Source organism: Podarcis melisellensis (assembly GCF_964234715.1).
Source record: "Podarcis melisellensis genome assembly, chromosome: 13".
Classification (NCBI taxonomy): Eukaryota; Metazoa; Chordata; class Lepidosauria; order Squamata; family Lacertidae; genus Podarcis; species Podarcis melisellensis.
In genome coordinates, this window is record NC_138545.1 from 6,505,538 (window position 1) to 6,526,711 (window position 21,174).

Here is a 21,174-nt window from a genome sequence, read left to right on the forward strand (position 1 = left end):
TCGGGTTAGAGGCGGGCTCCTGGGGGGGCGGGGCAGTGGCGTACTCTCTGATTGGACAGTGGTGAAATGATTGACGTTGCTAAGACAGGTTACGAGTTCTATAGTGTAAACACAGGCGTTTCAAAACCAAATAGCTTCGGTTTGTAGACCGGCTACCCCCCCCCGTCTTTAATCCGAGCCTTTTGTCGCCCTTCATACGCAGCCCTGCCCCCATGCAAAATGTGCTGCTCTTCTTGTGCGCCTCAAGTATCTCTTGACCCACAAAACGTATTTACACGTTACCTGCACGTGTGAATGCTCTAACTCCTTTGGAATCCTGCCAAGCTCTCTGCGCACAAGCCTAGTGATGCTTTCAGCTAAAAACCCTACCACTCCGTGCCCCAACCACTGGCTACTTCCTCCCCTGTTCCCTTCATATGTTGACTCCCTATCTCAACTTTTAAATTGTAAGCTCTTCAGGGCAGGGACCTTGCCCTCTTGTGCTCCTTAAAGCACCACACATACTGATGGTGCTGTATTCAAAGGGGTCCCTCCAGACTATGGCTGTGTACATGGCAGCAGCTTAAAACACAGCAAAGTTGACTCTCATTTGTACACTGCCTTGCACTCTGGATATGAAATTTATTCTGGGCATGCTCAGCAGCTGCCTCCGATGTACACACCTCAGCTTACCTGCAAAGTGAACGCAGTGTTCGTTCTCAATTGGATGTGATCTGGTTTGAGGGACAGCGCGTCCAACAAGCAAGTATTTCTCAAGATACTGTAGGATCAATATGGATTGAGACTAACATCATCATCATTTAATATTTGTACCCCCGCACATGGCCCAAAGGAAATTGGCTTGCAAGTTAAACAGGGTTAGGAACAAAGTTTTATCAGCCGGCCTTATGTAAACCTCTGCAATTGTCATTTAAAGATACAGTAACCTTATTGCAGAAAATACAAGTCTTTTAAGAAGCCGAAGTAAAGTGCCTTTATATTTTAGAATAAATAATGTGTTGTTAGTTTTGTTTAATTATAAAAGTGTGCCTGACTGGTTCTGCGCCACGTCAATAACACTGCAGCTACTAACTCAGCATTTCATACTGGTTTGATGTTGGTGTTGTGGACGTGTCTGCAACACACTTTGAAAATTCAGCGTGCATAGATACATACCAACCCACCGAATATTCTCCATTAACATGGGATCCTGCACAAGCCATTGATTTAAAACGCTCACTTCCATTTATTTGTTGATATTTTTATTCTCATTCATGTTTGTTATTAACAGAATAATGTGCATTTGATTTGATGGGTGTTAAAAAATAAAAAAATTAAAAAAAAATATAGCGAGCTCACACTCCAAGTTTCTTTCCAGTTGCTGCCTCACTTCTGGTTCAAATTCCACAGGAAAGGTGTAGCCATACCTAATTTTCCTTCTTTTCTGCCCTCCTTGCTCACTTTCCCCAACGCCCCCCTGAAAGACTGTCACTTCTACCAGGGATGGAGGGGAAGAAATCTAAAACCCCATTAATCACTTGCATATGTTAATTCCCTGAAATGTAGGCAAACTTTATTCAGAGGGGGTGATTCTACCAACTGTGACCCACATACAAGAATGTAAAGAAGAGGGGGGAAATTAAAATTATAACACTGAGCACCAGTTAAAACAACAACAACAACCCACCGTATCTGATAACCAGCAGGCGGAATTCTTTGCTGTAACAGACTCACATGGCTGTTTGGTGAGCGAAGACTCACGTCATGTAACTCACTTCCCTCATCAGACATCCCAGGATGTGTAATAGGCGAAAAGCTGCCTTGTTGCGTGCAAAACCTCCTCTAGCTATTGGCTGCACTGCTGTGATGTCACTCAATGTTCACGGAAATTCTAAATGCTCCGGTGGGGAATGTTAGCAATCGAATGTTGAGACAGACAGAGCAAGTTAGGTAAACAGTGTCCTAGCTGAATTCTGAAGAAGGTCGATGGTGGAGTTATGGCCACGGGGAACCGAAACCTTGACCAAATATAAAACCAAAGGCGGGCAACAAGTTTAACTTGAGTAGCATATTTTAGCCCACAAAGGATGCTGTTCTTATCTCATGTGTCCCAACAACAACCCTGCAGGGTAGGTGAGGCTGAGAGTAGTTTTAGCCGAGGCTCTGCCACGAGCATCATAATGGAGGAAAGATTCGATTCAGCGTATCCCCAATCCAGGACCAGAACTCTCTCTGGCTGGTGTCTGATGGGTGGGTGAACTATAAAGTTTGACTCTGAGTTGTTAATTTACCCCAAAGCCAACATGGGCGTACAGTATAAGTCTTCTGGAGAAGGCTGACTTGTTTGCTTGGGAATTTAATTGTCCACACCTACTTGGCAGACAACTACTTTCTGGAGAACGAGCAAATCTGAAGTTGGGTAGAACCATTTTTTTTGCATGGAACGGTTGCTGTGCTGGAGATGATGGTGGAGATTGAGTAATAAGGCTTGTTGGGCGTTCAGAAAACGGACTGGGCCGAGTTGCCATCATGCCATGAAACGTTCTGACTTCGCAGCCCCCAGAACCACACAGAAAGAGGATTCAAGCTCCAAATGGGTGTTGCCCGCTTCAGCTACAAGATTTCAAAGGCAGGCAACGAAATTATGGTTTTGGCAACGAGCTTGATGGTTTAGTCGCATTCCGCCTCGCACACCCCATTCCTAGGTTTGGAGCTAGATAAGTGTGGGGATCAGAGGCCGACTGTACAAAGTACAACTCTGGTAAACTTGGAACCCACCCCACCCCACCCCAGGGGCATCTGATTGGCTGCTGTGAGAACAGGATGCTGGAGGAGATCAGCCACTGGCGTGATCCAGCAGGCTCTCCTTACATTCTTGTGGACATTTGAAGTGCAAAAATTTGCTCTCCAGCGCGGAAGAACCGTTGAAACCTTTCCCCCCATTTCCTGATTTACAAACCATAAATCCAGCGGGAAGCACCACATATTGGGTGGTTAAAGTATGATGTTGTCAAATGCCCTACAATATCTTACGGGCCTCATGAGATTGGTCCCTTGTGTGTGATGTTCAAGTAAGCCAATGTAAAGGAGGTCCAGAAGAGGGGGAAATGTGGGTTTAAACAGCCAAGGGGTTTTTGGAAGGAAGGGCGGGCGTTGGCATGAAACCTCACGCCTGCTAAAAGGATCGCGGAACGGATTCCCGAGGGAGCGTAGTACATTCATAGGAGCCACGTAAGCTTGGTGGCATGTGTGCTAAGAGGTCCCGGGATGAATCCTGGCATCCCTCACTGATCAGCAAAGGCTTCTCTGCAAGGGATCTTGAGAGCAACTAACTGTCGGTGGATAAGATAAGGCTAATAGGTCAGACTAAGGCAGCATCGTAAGTTTGTTTATCAACCGAAAGAAATAGGAGGAGAGGCTAGGCAAATTCATGAATGTGGCCTCCGTCGTGTTCCAGATGGTGTCAGCGATGGCCTAGAAGCGAAGGATTAGCACTTACTTGTTCAGGTCCCTCACTGGTAGCTTCTAAGTAGCTTGGATGGCTATCTGTCAGGGATTTTGAGCTGGGACTCCTGCATTGGACTAGATGACCCTTGGGGTCCCTACAGTTCTATGATTCAGTTAGAGCTACCAAATAGGAAGGCTGGTCCTGAGGTTCTACTAAGGCAGGGGTGGCGAAAGGGGAGCCACTTCAGACATTGCAGGACTCCAACCCCCAAAAGCCGCAGCCGGGGATGATGGGAGTTGTATTCCAGCAAAATTTGAAGGGGCAAAAGCTTCTCGGCATTAAAGAAATGACTTCTCCTTTGAAGTACAGCTTCTGCTGCATCCTGGCTGGCGAACAACTGGTTCCACATCCGTAACCCAAAGGTGCGTTAGAGGCAGCAAGTTAAGGTTTGAGGACATGCCGCAAGCTAGCCTGGGGTGTCCCTTTCCCCAAAAGGCTTTCCATCATCTTTTTTTTTTTTGCAACGTAAAAGTCTTTCTCTAGAAAGAGGGAAAGGCATTCTACGAAAGGTGAAGAGCCACTTGAGAACAAAGATGGCACACAGACACGGAACGTAGACCCAAACGAGAACCAACGGGCAGCTGCTGGAACAAGACGGCGGGTCACTTCCACCCTACAACCAGAGGATGATAGCGGCACAGGAAAGGGGAAGCAAAGCAGATCTACCAAGAAAATAAAGAAAGCAGTATGTGCGGCTCATGTTTCCTAGGAGGCAAGATGGCCGCCTCATGGCCAAGGAAACAAGATGGCCGTCTCCTGAATGGCCAGAGAGGCGTAGCTGGAAAGAAGTGGGGAAGGGACATTTTGTAAACAAGCTCCCTGTCATCTCCTCCATCTCCCACAGGAGGGAGGAGGGTGTGTGACTTTGGTCTCTTTTTTTCCGGAGAGCAGGTGTGTTCCCTTTTCAGGTGCCTCACATCTTCTTCACCCGGGCTTCCAAGGCTTCCAGTTCCTTCATCACTTCCTTGGGCAGGTCCTCGTTCACTTGTTCCGTCAGGTACTGCCTCACTTCCCTCACTTCTTGTTCCCAGAATTCCTTGGGCAGTGAGAAAAGCTCCTGGTAGTTCACCTTGCTGAGGCCTGTCAGGTCTAAGGCACCATCTTTGGGGATGTAGCCAATGGGCGTCTCCTTGGCGCTCTCCTCTCCGTCGACGCGGCGGAAGATCCAGTCGAGGACACGGGAGTTCTCCCCGAAGCCCGGCCACAAGAAGTTCCCGGCCGCATCCTTCCGGAACCAGTTGACATGGAAGATCTTGGGAAGGCGGACTCCCTTACGGCCCTCCATGCTCAGCCAGTGCTCCAGATAGCGGCCAAAGTTGTAGCCGAAGAACGGGCGCATGGCGAAGGGGTCGTGCATGATGACCTTGCCTGGAACGATTTGGGGAGGGAGGGGAGCAGGGATAGGATACCTTAAACAAGTGTGTATACGTCTCAGGTTAAACTAAAGCTGTCTCTGAAGTAAAACTTCCCTGTTTCCATATATTTTACTCCTCAGGGTACATATCTGGCTGCTTCTTCATAATAGACGGCTGCTGGTTTTATTATTCTTAATAATACAGTGGTACCTCAGTTTTCGAACGTCTCCACTGACGAATGATTTGGAATGCTCCAGTTTTCGAACATGCCTCGGAAGTCAAACGGCTTCCGCTGAGCTTTCTTTCAATTTTCTCCATTGAATTTGCAGGCCGCCCTTTGCGCCTTGAATGTTTTGGAAGTCAAATGGTTTTCCAGAACGGATTACGTTCAAAAACCAAGATACCAGTGTATAGTCATACCTCGGGTTGAATGTGCTTCGGGATGAGCTCGTCCGAGTTGCGCTTCACGGCAACCAGGAAGTAACAGAGCGCGTTACTTCTGGGTTTCGCCACTTGCGCATGCACAGATGCTCAAAATGACGCCACCTGCATGCACAGAAGCGGCGAAAAGTGACACATGCATGCGCAGAAAGGCCATCGTTGGTTACGTTTGGTTCTAGATGCAAACAGGGCTCTGGAACGGATCCCGTTCGCATCTAGAGGTACCACTGTAATTGATGGCACTGAAAATGCTTGTTGTATTTGATATTAATTGAACTCAATGAATTATTTGGATTGTCGTACTGAAACCATCTGGCGCTCGAATGTTGCTACATTTTTGTTGCGTTGTGAACCGCCCCAGGGTATATTTCTACGGAAAAGCGGTATACAAGTGGTACCTTGGGTTAAGTACTTAATTCATTCCGGAGGTCTGTTCTTAACCTGAAACTGTTCTTAACCTGAAGCACCACTTTAGCTAATGGGGGCCTCCTGCTGCTGCCGCGCCGCCGGAGCACGATTTCTGTTCTCATCCTGAAGCAAAGTTCTTAACCTGAAGCACTATTTCTGGGTTAGCAGAGTCTGTAACCTGAAGTGTATGTAACCTGAGGCGTATGTAACCCGAGGTACCACTGTATATGAATAAAAAAAGAATAAGTATCTCTCAGCTCCAGAGCAATGCTCAAGCATAGGTTCATCCACATGCCCTGCTGATGTTGTGGACTACAACTCCCATCTGCATGGCCAACGGTCAGGGATGATGGGAGCTGTGATGCAGGAACATTTGGCAGATTGGCTACACCTGTTTTAGGCTACCTGCTGGCTGTCTTTGCCTTGTACCTGGAGCTCAGCCTGTGCTCTGACACCTCACCTTTCGGTTTAGACTCAGACCATGCGCTTATCATTGCCCCACTGCTGCCAGTCTGCCCGTCTCTGGCTCCACCAATTACAAAGGTTTAAAGCAGGAGTTGGGAATATTCAGGCCTCTCTATCTGGCCCCCAGACTCTCCCCATAATAATCCAAATAATTTCTTTCTTACACCCTGCCCGCCTGGACTGGGTTGCCCCAGCCACTCTGAGTGGCTTCCAGCCAAAATGCAGAAAAAGTCACACATCAAAATCTTCCTGAAACAGGGCTGCCTTCAGATGTCTACCGAAAATTACACTGACATCTGACGGGAGGGCAGTTCCACAGGGAGGGCGCCACTACAAAGGTACACTTCTCAGTTGTTCCTCCTCTGGCCTTGCCAACTACTGGTGCGAAGGCCCCAGAATCCTGCCTGGGTGGAAATCTCTCCCTTTTGCTGAAAAATTCTCCCCACCCTTCATTTAAACGTACAGTGGTACCTCGGTTTAAGTACTTAATTCATTCCGGAGGTCCGTTCTTAACCTGAAACTGTTCTTAACCTGAAGCATCACTTTAGCTAATGGGGCCTCCCGCTGCCACCACACCATTTCTGTTCTCATCCTGAGGCAAAGTTCTTAACCCGAGGTACTATTTCTGGGTTAGCGGAGTCTGTAACCTGAAGCGTATGTAACACTGTACTCTCTATGGCCTTGGTTCCATTACCCAAGGTGGACGGGCAGGTCTTCCCTGGTCTTTAGCCCTTGAGATGCAACCAGATCTACATAGAAAACAGATCCACCAAACCCCAGAGATTCCTCACCTTTGTGTTCAGCGGCTGCGGTGGATTCCGATCTCATTGCACTGCCCACGAAGACGCCGTGGCGCCAGTTGAAGGCTTCGTACACCAGGGGCACGCCTGTGGGGGAAATCAGTTTAGCGGGTGGGGTCCCTCAGAGAGGAGGGTCGCTCAGTGGGTGCCCACAGACTCTGGGAGGAGGAGCGGGAGGCCAGGGAGCTTACCTGCAGGTCTTCTGCCCCCAAAGATGATAGCATCGATAGGGACCCCCTTGGGGGACTCCCAGTCCGGGTCCATGATAGGGCACTGGCGGGCTGGCGCACAGAAGCGTGAGTTCGGGTGGGCAGCCGGCCCTGCGTCACCTTGGCAGGAAGAGAAGGGGAAAGTTCAGGTTACCAGGCCCTATGCGCTCCCCACTCCCTGCTTTGTTCTGTGCGACTACCCAGAATCCTTTGCAAACGAGCCGCCCATCCTTGCCTGGTTTCCAAGGCTTGCCCTGCCAGGTGCTGATGGTCACTCCCGCGGGGATCATCTGGTCGATGCCCTCCCAGTAGACTCCCCCTTCGCTGGTCTCGGCTACGTTGGTGAAAATGGTGTTCCGCTGGATGGTGTGCATGGCGTTGGGGTTGGTTCTGGTGGACGTGCCGGGCGCCACCCCAAAAAAGCCGTTCTCGGGGTTGATGGCCCGCAAGCGGCCTACGTGTGAGAGGGGAGAAGATAATGAGCTGCAGATAATTCTGCTCCAGATCCCAGGGCCTCTTCCCGCCAGCCTTTCCCACGTGAGCCTCTATTTCCCCAGGCTTCCTTCTCTCCTTCACACAAGGAGCCGCTGTCTCTGCGCAAACTTCTCTCTTTCCACCCACCAAATCCGCCATTCCTGAAGGAGTGTCTCTACCCCCATCGTTCTGCCTGGACACTGAGGTCCAGTGCCGAGGGCCTTCTGGCGGTTCCCTCACTGCGAGAAGCCAAGTTACAGGGAACCAGGCAGAGGGCCTTCTCGGTGGTGGCACCCGCCCTGTGGAACACCCTCCCATCAGATGTCAAAGAGAAAAACAACTACCGGACTTTTAGAAGACATCTGAAGGCAGCCTTGTTTAATGTTAATGTTTAAAGCTTTTAATGTTTAATAGACTATTGTATTTTAATATTCTGTTGGAAGCCGCCTAGAGAGGCTGGGGAAACCCAGCCAGATGGGTGGGGTATAAATAATAAATAAATTATTGTTATTATTATTATTATTATTCCCCTTTGAGCCATCTTAAGACTGGGGAGGTCGGGTGATCTGACCTCATCTGCAGACAGGATGAGCGACAGACTACCTGGGAAATTAGGGGTGGCGTCCCAGGGGCCAAATATGGAGCCACTAGGCTATCTGCCTGGCCCTCAAGATTTCTCTTTAGGCCACACCCTCTCAAAGAAGGCCACACCTCTGAACAGCTTGCTCTGCCCTCCCAGTGGTTTAACTGTCCTGACAGGGAACTCTAGGCATTGTAGCTTTGTGATACTGGCCTCCTAACACCTCTCAGCACCCTTAGCAAAAAAAAAAAAAGTTCCCATAATTATTTGGGGAGAAGCCATGATGGTTTGAACTACTTTAAATGTCGGGTGTGAAGGTGGCCAAGGCACCCATGTGGGCAGCCATGACAGTGATGGGGAAGAAGTAGACCCACTCAGGGATGGTACACTGAGGGTACCTTGCCCATTTGATCCTCCAAAACCTGGAGTTAGTACCTTTTCTGTGTACTTTTCCAACCTGAGGGGCCACATTCTCCTCTGAGCAACTGCCCAAGGGCCACCTGCCCGTGGTGGGCGGGGCCAGGGGCAAAAGAAGGCGGAGCACCAGGTGTAAATATCACCTTGGAAGCCAGAGGTGTTGTCAGTCGGCCTGAGGAGATGTGTGTATGCCCTAGGGATAGTTCCAAGGGCCACACAGCGATGCCTGTGTATTTATTTTCCCCCATTTTTATCCTGCTCTTCAAGGAGCTCGGGAGAGGGTATACCAGCTCCCAGTCCCCTAAGGTTTATCCATACAACAACCCTGTGTGGTAGGGTTAGTCACAGAGAGGGGGGGAGAGAATGAAACTGGACAAAGGTCATTCAGTGATCTTCTCAGGATTTGAATGCAAGTCTCCTAATTCCAGCACGCTAACCACTGCACTGTACTGCCTCTCGTGACACAGCAAGCATGCCCTACTGTTCTCATTCCCTTCGTGCCCCGGATCCAAACCCACCGTCACTGTCAAACTTCATCCACGCAATGTCGTCCCCCACACACTCCACCCTCCAGCCGGGAAGCGTGGGGTTCATCATGGCCAAGTTGGTCTTTCCGCAGGCGCTGGGGAAGGCTGCAGCCACGTACTTCTTCTTCCCCTCTGGGTTTGTGAGTCCCAGGATCTGGAAGGGGGAAATTAGCAAGATATAAATGTTAGGGACGTGGGTGGCACTGTGGATTAAACAAAGCCTAGGACTTGCCAATCAGAAGGTTGGCGGTTCGAATCCCCGCGACGGGGTGAGCTCCAGTTGCTCAGTCCCTGCTCCTGCCAACCTAGCAGTTCAAAAGCACGTCAAAGTGCAAGTAGATAAATAGGTACCACTCTGGCAGGAAGGTAAACGGCGTTTCCGTGCGCTGCTCTGGTTCGCCAGAAGCGGCTTAGTCATGCTGGCCACATTACCTGGAAGCTGTACGCAGGCTCCCTCGGCCAATAAAGCCAGATGAGCGCCACAACCCCGGAGTCGTCTGCGACTGGACCTAATGCTCAGGGGTCCCTTTACCTTTACGTAAATGTCTCAGGAGATGCACAGGGAGAGAGGTGATGCGCAGGCGCCCAAAGACCAGAGACACGCACTGGCAACGGCACCCAAATTTTAGATGAGTTTCTTGTTTTAAGAAATCTAAGCCAACTTTAGGATACACGTAATCAGATATTTGCAGTGAAGGCTGTTTGCGTCATAAAGCCTAGTGTGGTTTAAACTTTAATGAGACATTTCCATGTGCTCTTTCCTAATTTTCTGGCGCAGCAGGTCAGGAAATTCAACAGATGATGCTTTTATAGCACAGAGAGGCAGCAGGGGGTAGATTGAATTTCTGCCTGTCACACAATGTCTAAACACAGAGAACCCTTCCTCCCCCCCCTTTTTTTAAAGGAAGGAACTTTGGTTTTGCAATGAAACATAAAAGTACCAGAATAGATTGTAATAAATGCCAATCCAAAGCCATTGTTTTAGACTAGCCTTCCCCCATCCTGGTTGGGGCTTTTGGAAACTAGTCCAAAGGATCTGGAGAGCGCTAGGTCGGGGGAAACTGTTTGTCTAAACACCTGCCGAGTCTTGGATCAGAGGGTTATCCGAAGCAACTCTTTAAAATGGCTCGACCATAAGTAATGGATTGTTAGGGCCATTTTTTAAATAATGAAAGCTTCACTCAACGCACAAAGGTAAACTGCTGTTCTGGAGAGTTAATGGCGTTCCCCAAATTACCCACGATGCTTTGGAGGCTGTTTCAGCTATGAACACTTATTTTGCAGTGAAAATACCCCCAGTTTCATGCACGTTTTCCCACAAGGCTTAGCACTTACACACCCGCCGTTGTGGGTCCCCTCGACTGCCCTTCCACCTGGGTCAATAACCTCTGGGTCCTGATGAAAGACCTAAAAAATTCACCTCCGCCCCCCCGCCCTTCCATGCGTCAGACTCTTCCTCGCTCATTTGGGATTTCAGCAGTCCTCTGCCACTCATTAACCAATTAATATTTGCTCGTTAAATATCCCCCTGAGGCAATGTAAACACCCCGTTGTCCTTTGGCCTTGCTCCCAAGTCCCACATCCCTTCTCGAGTCCTGGCTATCAAGCCCTGGCCGAACCCAAACTGAATAATATTCCAGACTCCCAGAACCCTTTGCAGGAAATCCATTGCGCCGCCGCCACCCGGCATGCAAGACTGAACCCGCAACGTCAGGACCGGCCCCGGGCTCCGTAAAGAGGAGCCAAGAGTGCCTCTGAGCATGTACGGACTATGAAACTGTGGAGGGAATTGAGCCACTGACTCCCGGTTCCCCTCATCCTACCCTGCCGGGCCTGCCTCTTCACAAACTATCTTCACAAACCATTCCTCTCACCAGCATATGCTCTGCCAGCCAACCCTCGTCTTTGGCAATGCAAGAGGCGATGCGCAAGGCGAAACATTTCTTGCCCAGGAGGGAGTTGCCCCCGTAGCCGCTGCCGAAGGAGACGATTTCTCGGCGTTCTGGGACATGCGCTATGAGGGTCTTCTCGGGGTTGCATGGCCAGTTGTTCACCAATTCATCTGCATTTGGAGGAGATAAACAGAGGTTAGCAATCTTATGGAAGAATTCTGCACCTGCCTCTGAACAACAGGACTTGGAGGGTGTCCCAGCAGCTGTACTGGGGAGGTTTTGTTTTGTTCCGGTTTTTATTATGCATTTTGTGGTTTCATCTTGTGGTTTTACACCGTGAACCGCCCTGAAATCTATGGATAAAGGACGCTATACAAATTTAATAATAATAATAATACTGTAGGAAACTAAGGCCGTATCCACACCCTACATTTAAAGCATTACTATATCCCTTTAATTCTTAATGAAATCCGCCCTGAGTGCTCACTGGAAGGACAGATCCTGAAGCTGAGGCTCCAAGACTTTGGCCACCTCATGAGAAGAGAAGACTCCCTGGGAAAGACCCTGATGTTGGGAAAGATGGAGGGCACAAGGAGAAGGGGACGACGGAGGATGAGATGGTGGGACAGTGTTCTCAAAGCTACAAACATGAGTTTGACCAAACTGCGGGAGGCAGTGGAAGACAGGAGTGCCTGGCGTGCTCTGGTCCAGGGGGTCACGAAGAGTCGGACACGACTAAACAACAACAACATATCCCTTTAAACAGCCATGGTTTCGCCCGGAGAATCCTGGGAGCTGCAGTTTGTCATGGGTGCTCTCAGATCAGCCTTCACCAGATAGTTCTGGATCACAAGTCCCATCATCCCTGACCATTGACTGAGGGCGGTGGGAATTGTAGCTTTGAAGAACATGGTCTTGGGAGACCCCTTCACAGAGCTACAATTCCCAGAGCTCCCTGTCAAGAGGGTTTGATTGTTAAACCACTCTGGGAACCGTAGCCATGAGAGGGGAATGTGTGTCTCCGAAAGACTCTTAACAAACTACATCTCCCAGAATTCCTTGGGGGGGGAGCCATGACAGTTCAAAGCGGTATCACAGAGCTTTAAAATGTCTGGTGCGAATGTGACCACGCTAAAGCTCTGACTCCTTAAGGATCTTTGTTAGAGCTAAACAAGGATCTCAAAAGAGAAGATAGACAAGGACTGGAAGGTGTTTAAAGGATACTTGCAAAATTATATTGAAAAATCAGAACTCCTATTAGAATAAACAAGTTCCGTTATACCGAAATACTAAATAAGTCGAAAAAAATGTGTCATAGAAAAAGAAGTAGAAAATGGGTTTAAAAGTGTGTGAGAGAAAGTAATAGAAGTGGAAAGAAATTGCAATTGAGTAGATTGGAAGTCTAACACAAGGGTGGGGTGAGGGGTAGTGGGAAAAGGAAGTATATGTGGGATTGAGTGTGGGTATGTATGATTATTTTTAAAGATTATATGAAATGTATGTTTGTATATTCGTAACATGTATGCATTAATGTTGAATTATTTTAATAATAAAAAATATTTAAATTAAAAAGAAAATGTGTATCCAAACTGGCCTTTCCTCACACAATCTCTCTCTGCTACTAATAATTTAAGCAGAAGGAAGTCTTTGGCATAGTTTTTACACTTCCAGAGGATCTACTGTATTTTTCGTTCTATAAGACGCACCAGACCACAAGACGCACCTAGTTTTTGGAGGAGGAAAACAAGAAAAAAAACATTCTGAATCTCAGAAGCCAGAACAGCAAGAGGGATCGCTGCGCAGTGAAAGCAGCAATCCCTCGTGCTGTTCTGGCTTCTGGGATAGCTGCGCAGCCTGCATTCACTCCATAAGACGCACACACATTTCCCCTTACTTTTTAGGAGGGGAAAAGTGAGCCTTATAGAGCAAAAAATACGGTATTCTGCAGGGCTGTCAGCCTAAGGACCCTGCCCCTAATTCCCGCGTGGCAGGGGGTTAGACCACATGACCTGGTCCCTCCCAACTCTTCAATCCCATGATTTTCATTCCGCTAGCAGCCATTGCAAAACTGACCAAGGCTCAGTGGGGGAAAGCAACAGACTGCTTCGAAACCCAAGCCTCGTCCCTAACCATTGGGGGGTCCCGAGAGCGGTGCCCCCCCACTTCCGAAATCCCAAAGAGGACCCTCTCACCTTCCAGGGGTAAAGGTCGCCCCACCGAATGCAAACACTTGACAAACTCCCCGTCGCCGAGCGTGCGGAGAGCGGCCGTGCCCATCCGGGTCATGATCCGCATGCTGGCCACCACGTAGGCTGAGTCCGTGAGCTGGATGCCGATCTTGGAGAGGGGCGAGCCGATGGGCCCCATGCTATAGGGGATGACGTACATGGTGCGGCCTGCGGGAGAAGAGGCACAAAGGAATCACAGGTGGCAAGGTTATCGATTGCCAAAAATTGGGAAAACAGCAGCGTCCCAACTAAAACAGGCTGCTTTCCTAAAATGATGGAATACTTCCATACTGCTGAACTAACAGGGAGGATAAGAGGAGACATGGTACAAAAAGTGAATAAGGAGTGGGCTGTCTTTAAGGAACACATCAAAATTTAGGTGGGAAAAGTAGAATTTCTGACAGATACGGAGTGAATCCAGAAAATGATTAGAGTGAAAGGAGAGTTAAGAGAAGAGATTGAAGAAATAATGAAATGCGTTTAAGCTAGTTGGAAAAATAAAGGAGCGTAACAAGAACGGCTGGAAGTCAAGTCACTTGGTCAGTGTCCATATGGTGTAGTTGTGCAGGTATGTTGATATGTATAGTATAGGTAGGTATTACATAGAGTAGTGTAGGTATGTTTTATGTTATGAAGATTAGGTAGTGTGTTGTGTATGTGTATTGTGTAAATGTATATGCGTGTGTTTTATATGTTAATAAAATATATATAGAAAACAAAGGAGTCACAGGAGGGGAAGGTGCAGGCAGCAGCTCAAACGGAGGCAGGGGCACAGCTGAAGGAAGAGTCATTGGATCACAGAAGGACAGTTTTTGTGGGTGGAGACATCCCTTGAGGTGGGTTGGATACGTATTTGAAGCAATGAGCTAACAGGGTGCAAAGGAGCAGAAGGACAGGCCTATGGACAGCTAGAGAAAAAATAAACTAGGTCCAGGAGGAATTTAGCCCCATTGCTCCGCCCAGACACTGAGGTCCAGCTCCGAGGGCCTTCTGGCAGTTCCCTCATTGCGAGAAGCGAGGTTACAAGGAACCAGGCACAGGGCCTTCTTGGTGGTGGCACCCGCCCTCCCAGCAGATGTCAAGGAGATAAAGAACGACACAACTTTTAGAAGGCATCTGAAGGCAGTTTTTAATGTTTGATGTTTTGTTGTGTTTTTATATCTGTTGGGAGCCTCCCAGAGTGGCTGGGGCAACCCTGACAGACGGGAATAATAATAATAATAAGAATTTAGCCCAACTCTTCTCAGAAAGTCTCCCTGTCCTATCCACTGTCTATTCTCTCTTTACCTTTCATGCAGCCAGGAAAACGCTCATCCACTGCTCCCTTGAATGTTTGTGGGTTCATCCAGTTGCCCAGCTGCCCTTTGACCCCCGGCGCAGGGATGGGCACTGTGTCCCTCTGGTTTTCCGTCACAATGACCGTACGGCTTTCCACTCGTGCGACATCCTTGGGGTCTGTCTTGGCTAGCCAGCTATGTGGGAAGACAGAGGGGGAAAGCGAGGTTCGTTCTGTCGCCCCCAAACCTGCGTGGCGTAGCCGACCAATGACAGGATTGTGGCGGCAGTGCCTACATCCCCCGGCGAGTAGCTCCACAGAGCCACCTCCCAGGATGCTCTGCAGGACATGCGCTGGCCATGCGCTTCCGGGGGCGGCCACCTCCCGCCCTCCAATGTGCTCACCAGTTCTCATATTTCCCCAGTGGCTTGATAACACCTTCGGACTCCAGGTAGTTTAAGATTTTGACGTTCTCCTTCTCAGTGCCATCGCAAATGTGGACGCTGTCTGGCTGGCAGAGTCGCACCCCGTGGTCCACAAACTCCTTCACCCGGCTCGGAAGTTTGCCCAGGTCCCCGTGGAGCACTCGTGGGGCATGCGCCCAGCGCACTGGGGCTACAGACCAACATCTGAGAGACGAGGCTCCAAGGCTGAAACACACACACACACACAGATCAAGCATGGAGGCACATGAGCAGAAGAAAATAAAAAGGAGGGGAGCTGGAGGAAACCTAGATGGGCATCTCAATTTTCCCAGGACTCTTGTTTTGCCCAGGCCTCTCCCGAGTCCTTATCAGAGCATTTAAATCATGCAGAAATAAGCAGAGAGATTCCCCCGGGGGCACCCACAGCCTTCCAAAGTGTGCAAATTGTACGCAAGCTTGGGCAGGCAAAAACCGGTGCGTGCGCGACCCGTGAGCATGTGTGCTGGAGTTTATGCGCAAAGCCAGACGCCTGCGTTCCCCAGAAACTTTAGGTGCCGCTGCACATCAGCGCGGGCGCATTTCCGCACAAGAGGCCCAGGCGCCTTCCTCGTCGTTTTCACATCTAGGCAATAAACAACACATTGGGAATGCGCGATTGGGGTGCGCTTATCTCTACGCGGCCCATGTTTATATGCAACGTCTCCCCCAAAAGTCAGCGTCTACCCCAAAAAAGCTACCTCCGCCTCAAGGTTGAAACCAAGCGTGTTAGACAGGCTGGAGCCACGCGAGAAAAATGAGGACGTAGAACGAAACAGCTCCATCGCCAAAATGAGTGATAATGGGAGTCTAACTTAAATTGCCTTTTGGGAATGGAGAGAAGGTATAGCATAAACGCTGGCAGATTTCCCCACAATGCACAACAGCACCTGGGGCAGGTGAGAAACACTAAGATGAATATAGTGGTACCTCGGGTTAAGTACTTACCGTATTTTTTGTTCTATAAGACTCACTTTTTCCCTCCTAAAAGGTAAGGGGAAATGTGTGTGCGTCTTATGGAGCGAATGCAGGCTGCGCAGCTATCCCAGAAGCCAGAACAGCAAGAGGGATTGCTGCTTTCACTGCGCAGCGATCCCTCTTGCTGTTCTGGCTTCTGAGATTCAGAATACTTTTTTTCTTGTTTTCCTCCTCCAAAAACTAGGTGCGTCTTGTGGTCTGGTGCGTCTTATAGAGCGAAAAATACGGCACCTGTCCCTGAATCAGACCATCGGTCCACCTTGCTCCTTATTGGGGTTTTCTGGACGCTCTACCAATGAGCTACGGCCTGTCCCCTATGCGCAAAGCTGCAGTTTGCGGACGGGAAAGGGTGGCAGGCCTGCCGCCTTGCTAGCAAGCTCCCCCCTCAAAGCGTATTTTCTTTTTAAAAATAAAACATGGCGTCCGCAAGTTATCAGGAGGTTTGCTGAAGGGTGAAATAACAAGGAGGTGCCCTAACGCCTTTGTCGCCAAGGCAAGCAGGAAAATCCCATTGGCAAAGCCCAGCTCCGTGCCTAACACGCATGCACCATGCGCCACAAAACTCCGTGTGCATGCTCGTGAACTTGCGTGCGTGCGACCAGGGTGACTCTCCTTTCCTTGGCGGTTGTTAAGCAGAGGTTGGCCGGCTATTTGTCATGGCTGTTTTTGTCGAGATTCCTGCATCGCGGCGGGTTGGACTAGATGACCCCTGGGTCCCTTCCACCCATAGCTGTCCACTTTTCCCTTTTCTCGCGAGGAATCCTATTTGGAATAAGGGAATTTCCCTTTTAAATAAAGGGAAACCTTGACAGCTATGCTTCCACCTCTCAGATTCTAGGACAGGCTTCCTCAACCTTGGCCCTCCTGATGTTTTGAGACTACAATTCCCATCATCCCTGACCACTGGGCCTGCTAGCTAGGGATCATGGAAGTTGTAGTCCCGTCCCCCCCAAAAAAAATCTGAAGGGCTGAGGTTAAGGACGCCTGTCCTAGGACAATATCGACGGCTGTGGATCTGTGGACCCTAGACTGTTTGTGAGCATGTATGCGCACCTCGCTGACCCTTGCACGGGAGATCTGGGGAAAGGGTTTGCTTCTTCTCCCCCTCCTCCCGGGATTGGCAGAGGACCCACAGCGAGGAACCTTGGCTGGGCTCCAGGCGGCAGGGCAAAGGGCAAAGGGCCAGGCCACACGGTGGCGTGGACTTTCACCAGAGCCAAGGCTCCCGGCAGAGCGGTGGGGGGGGGGAGGTCTCGGTCATGCCCCCAGGGCGCCGGGTCGGAGGCCTGCCTGCGTGCGGGAACATGTTGTTCCCAGATAGAGGCGCAGGCCCTCCCCGCCTTGCCCCACAGCTCCCATGTGGTATCTCCCCACTACCACGGGGAGTTGTCTTAATTAAAAAAGAAGGGGGGGAAGGCAAGCCTAGATCAGATCACAAAAAGTGTGCCACTTTGTCTGCAATTTAGCACGGGGCGGGGGGGGGGGATTAAGGAGACTGGATCCTGCTTCGATCAAACAACAACCTCAGAGGAGAACTCCGGCCCCTACCAGGGGTTTGAACCCGGGACCTTTGTGCATGCCCTACCTGTGAGCTACAGCAATTCCTCTCCCCCACTGATTTCCTCCCCAGCCGCTTTGACTCCGACGCTGCGGGGACCAACAGAGTCGTTCCGATTCATTCGGAGAGGGTTCAGCTTTTGCACCTTTCCACCTACCTAACTGCTCAACCTCTGACAGGACACTTCAAAAAACCCAAAAAACCCACCGGCCTCAGTTTTCCATCTGTAAAATGGGAACGCTTGTTGTGTGTGGTGGGGAGAAGGGCTGTCTTGCAGACAGGCTACAGGACGTCGCAATGGATTGTTCTTGCAGAACACTCCATTCATTGTTTTGTTTCGTTTAAAAAATTGGACGCACACCACAAGAATCCTGTGATGTCGGTTTCCTCTTCCCTCCTGTACCTTTTTCCTTGTGTGTCATGGTTTTTTTTCCCCTTTGGGGAGGGGGTTAAATTATAAGCCTGTGGGTAGCAACTGTCTTGTTTTGATTGTATGTAAGCCACCCTGAAAAGCAGGGTACAAACACTCTAAATAAACCAACTAGGACTGAATATCGCTCCCATTTTACAGATAAAGTAACTGAGGCACAGAGCAAGAGAGAGAGAGAATGTGACTGACCCAAGGCCACAAAATGACTGTGGCAGAGATGGGGCTGTGCAACATACCCACGTTTTAAAATGTGCGTATTTGCTTTACGGTCACCCTCAAGCTGTCGCCGCTGCTCCCATTTTACAGAGCGGCCCTGTGTGTGTGTTTTGTTTGTGTGTCCAAAGGCGAAAGAAGGTAGCCAAGGTGAGGTAATCTGGAAACAGGAGATTGACAGCCATAAAACGATAAATTCAAGCTGGCTGGGAGGCTTGCATGGATGAGACCCAGTGCTGCAACTGGAGATTGCAGCGTCTCTGTGTGTGTGTGTTTGTTTGCAGGGAGACAGATCTTCCTGCAACTCTTTAGGACCCAGATTAGTGTCCCAGCCTTGGTTTATCTGGAGGAGGGCAATCCAAGAGGAAATATTAAGAGCTGTTAAAACAAAGCAGAGGTGATTGGGCTTAGAGAGTTGCTGTTTCCTCTTATGGGTAAAAGGTTGTAGTGGAGGGGGGGGAGGGTGTTTGTGGGTGACGTGGAGAGCGAGACGCAGGAGGCAGAGGCGGCCTAACAAACAAGGGTGGCCTTGCCAGAGCACAAGGACCCATCTGTGTCCCCCGGCTGCAAGCACTCTGCCTGCAAAGGAAGCAGGGCACCCAAAATTTAGAAGCTCCTTTGCACAATTGGGGTGGGTACAGTTTTAGAGTTTAGAAGGGGGTCCGCATTTGCATCTTAAACAGGGAGACAGACAAGGAAGGTGGACAGACGGAATAAAGGGAGGGGGAGCATCTCTAAAGGAGATAGAGGCAGGATCATCAAATCTCAAGTGTTGGAAGGGAGGGGGGGAGTGATCTCGTCCAACCCCCTTGCAATATTCAGCTATGTGTCAGGAAGGGATACATGAGCACAGTTGGGAAGGGACAGGAGGCCTCGCTTGGCGGAAGCAAACGGCTCCGGACGCCTTATACCCATTTCACAGAACGTGCAAACTGAGGCTGGACTTCTCTTCCCCCCCAGGGAGACAGTCCCGTTCTTCCTCCAGTCACATGAAGTAAGAGGAGCTTTGCGTTGCATTTTTCCCTGAATGGCATCACGTTATTTTTAAAAATCACATGCAGATTATTATGGAATAAAAAAAACACACCAGGGCGGAGGGGTATGTTTGTTGGCTTTTTGCATGGGTATTTGTCTTCCCGCCCGCCCCGCCCCACTTAAGCGAACCCCTCTCCTCCAGGACCACCCCAAAGAAGAGTGGGGTGCAAAGCAATCGCTATGGGGTGGGCGGCGGAAGGCTGAGAAATTAAAAACACCCTTCGAAGCGAAGGTCATTCCCTTGAACTCCATGAGATCTGCCGAAAGGATTGAAGCAGAAGTTGGGGGGCCAAGGATGGGATGGGGGGTGGAAAGAGAGAGAGAGAGGGGCAGAGGCTTAGAGAGGCGAGATCGCGGAGGCTGGAGACTGGGGAAGAAAGGGGAAGGGGGTTCAGTGTTGCATTGAAACGGGGGTGGGGGTCAGGGAGAGTCAGAAGTGGGGTGCAGACAGAGGGAGTCGAGGGGGCCACGGCGGGCGTGTGCTCACCCCAGGATCCGCGTGTAAGGCGCCGGCATCGCGTCCCCCCTTCCCGCAGCCCCCTCGCAGCGCAGGATGGACCCAGGCGTCCGGGCGCCCGATTTAAAGAGGAAGGGGGAGGAGACCCACGTCCTGGCCCGCCCCATAGGCTGCTGGGGGACGGGCCCCCCGCCCGCCCCGCTCCTCCTCCTCCTCCTCCTCCGTCCTCCTCTCCACGTTGCCGCCGCCTGCAAACGGGCATGATGTAAGAGCCGCCCGCAATTGCCAGGAAGGGCCGCGGAGGGAGAGACAGCGCTTGACTCCAGGCTCTGCCCCTGGGAGTCAGGCACGAAGGGGTTAAGAGCGCGGAGGAAGCGACTAGGTCACGCCCCCTCCAAAAAAAAAAGAGGAAAATCAGGGATTTCTGTTTTATTTTTGCAGTTTACCCTCTGAGATCATCGACGACTTGGAAGGGAGCCGAGGGTCATCTAGTCCAACCCCGTGGAATGCAGGAATTCTGCCCAACAGCTGTCCCTGCCTGGGCTCGAACCGCCAGCCTTCTGGTTGACAGCCAGGCACACTGACTCCATGATCAACCTTGCTCCGGGATCAGACCATGAACGTGGCTCACAAGGCGTTTTTGTGTCTCTAGACCTTGGTTTCTTGACTTTGGGTCTCCGGTTGTTTTTGGACTGCAATTCCCATCACCCTGACCACTGGTCTTGCTAGTTGGGGATGATGGGAGTTGTAGTCCGAAAACAGTTGGAGACCCAAAGTTGGAGAAACCTGCTCTGGACTAATGACTTTGTTGTTGTTGTTTAGTTGTGTCCGACTCTTCATGACTCCATGGACCAGAGCATGGCAGGCACTCCTGTCTTCCACTGCCTCCCTCAGTTTGGTCAGACTCATGCTGGTAGCTTCGAGAACACTGTCCAACCATCTCATCCTCCGTCGTCCCCTTCTCCTTGTGCCCTCCATCTTTCCCAACATCAGGGTCTTTTCCAGGGAGTCTTCTCTTCTCATGAGGGGGCCAAAGTCTTGGAGCCTCAGCTTCAGGATCTGTCCTTCCAGTGAGCCCTCAGGGCTGATTTCCTTCAGAATGGAGAGGTTGGATCTTCTTGCAGTCCATGGGATTCTCAAGAGTCTCCTCCAGCACCAGAATTCAAAAGCATCCATTCTTCGGCGATCAGCCTTCTTTATGGTCCAGCTCTCACTTCCATACATCACTACTGCGGAAACCACAGCTTTAACTATAGGGACCTTTGTTGGCAAGGTGATGTCTCTACTTTTTAAGATGCTGTCTAGGTTTGTCATTGCTTTCCTCCCAAGAAGCAGGCGTCTTTTAATTTCGTGACTGCTGTCACCATCTGCAGTGATCATGGAGCCCAAGAGAGTAAAATCTCTCACTGCCTCCATTTTCCCCCTTTCTATTTGCCAGGAGGTGATGGGACCAGTAGCCATGATCTTCCTTTTTTTGATGTTG

The 21,174-nt window shown here is 50.2% G+C and overlaps 1 protein-coding gene across 1 annotated transcript; it reads right to left on the reverse strand.

The window, feature by feature from the left end:
* Window positions 1-3,346: 3,346 nt before the first annotated feature.
* On the reverse strand, window positions 3,347-19,868 carry PCK2 (phosphoenolpyruvate carboxykinase 2, mitochondrial). Its single transcript, XM_081887125.1, has 10 exons — window positions 19,722-19,868; window positions 14,964-15,209; window positions 14,571-14,755; window positions 13,248-13,451; window positions 11,038-11,225; window positions 9,155-9,317; window positions 7,401-7,619; window positions 7,148-7,285; window positions 6,948-7,043; window positions 3,347-4,855 (listed from the first exon to the last, which is right to left on the reverse strand). The coding sequence occupies exons 1-10, from the start codon at window positions 19,856-19,858 to the stop codon at window positions 4,401-4,403; spliced, it is 2,031 nt and encodes a 676-aa protein (XP_081743251.1). The 5' UTR covers window positions 19,859-19,868; the 3' UTR covers window positions 3,347-4,400.
* Window positions 19,869-21,174: the final 1,306 nt, after the last annotated feature.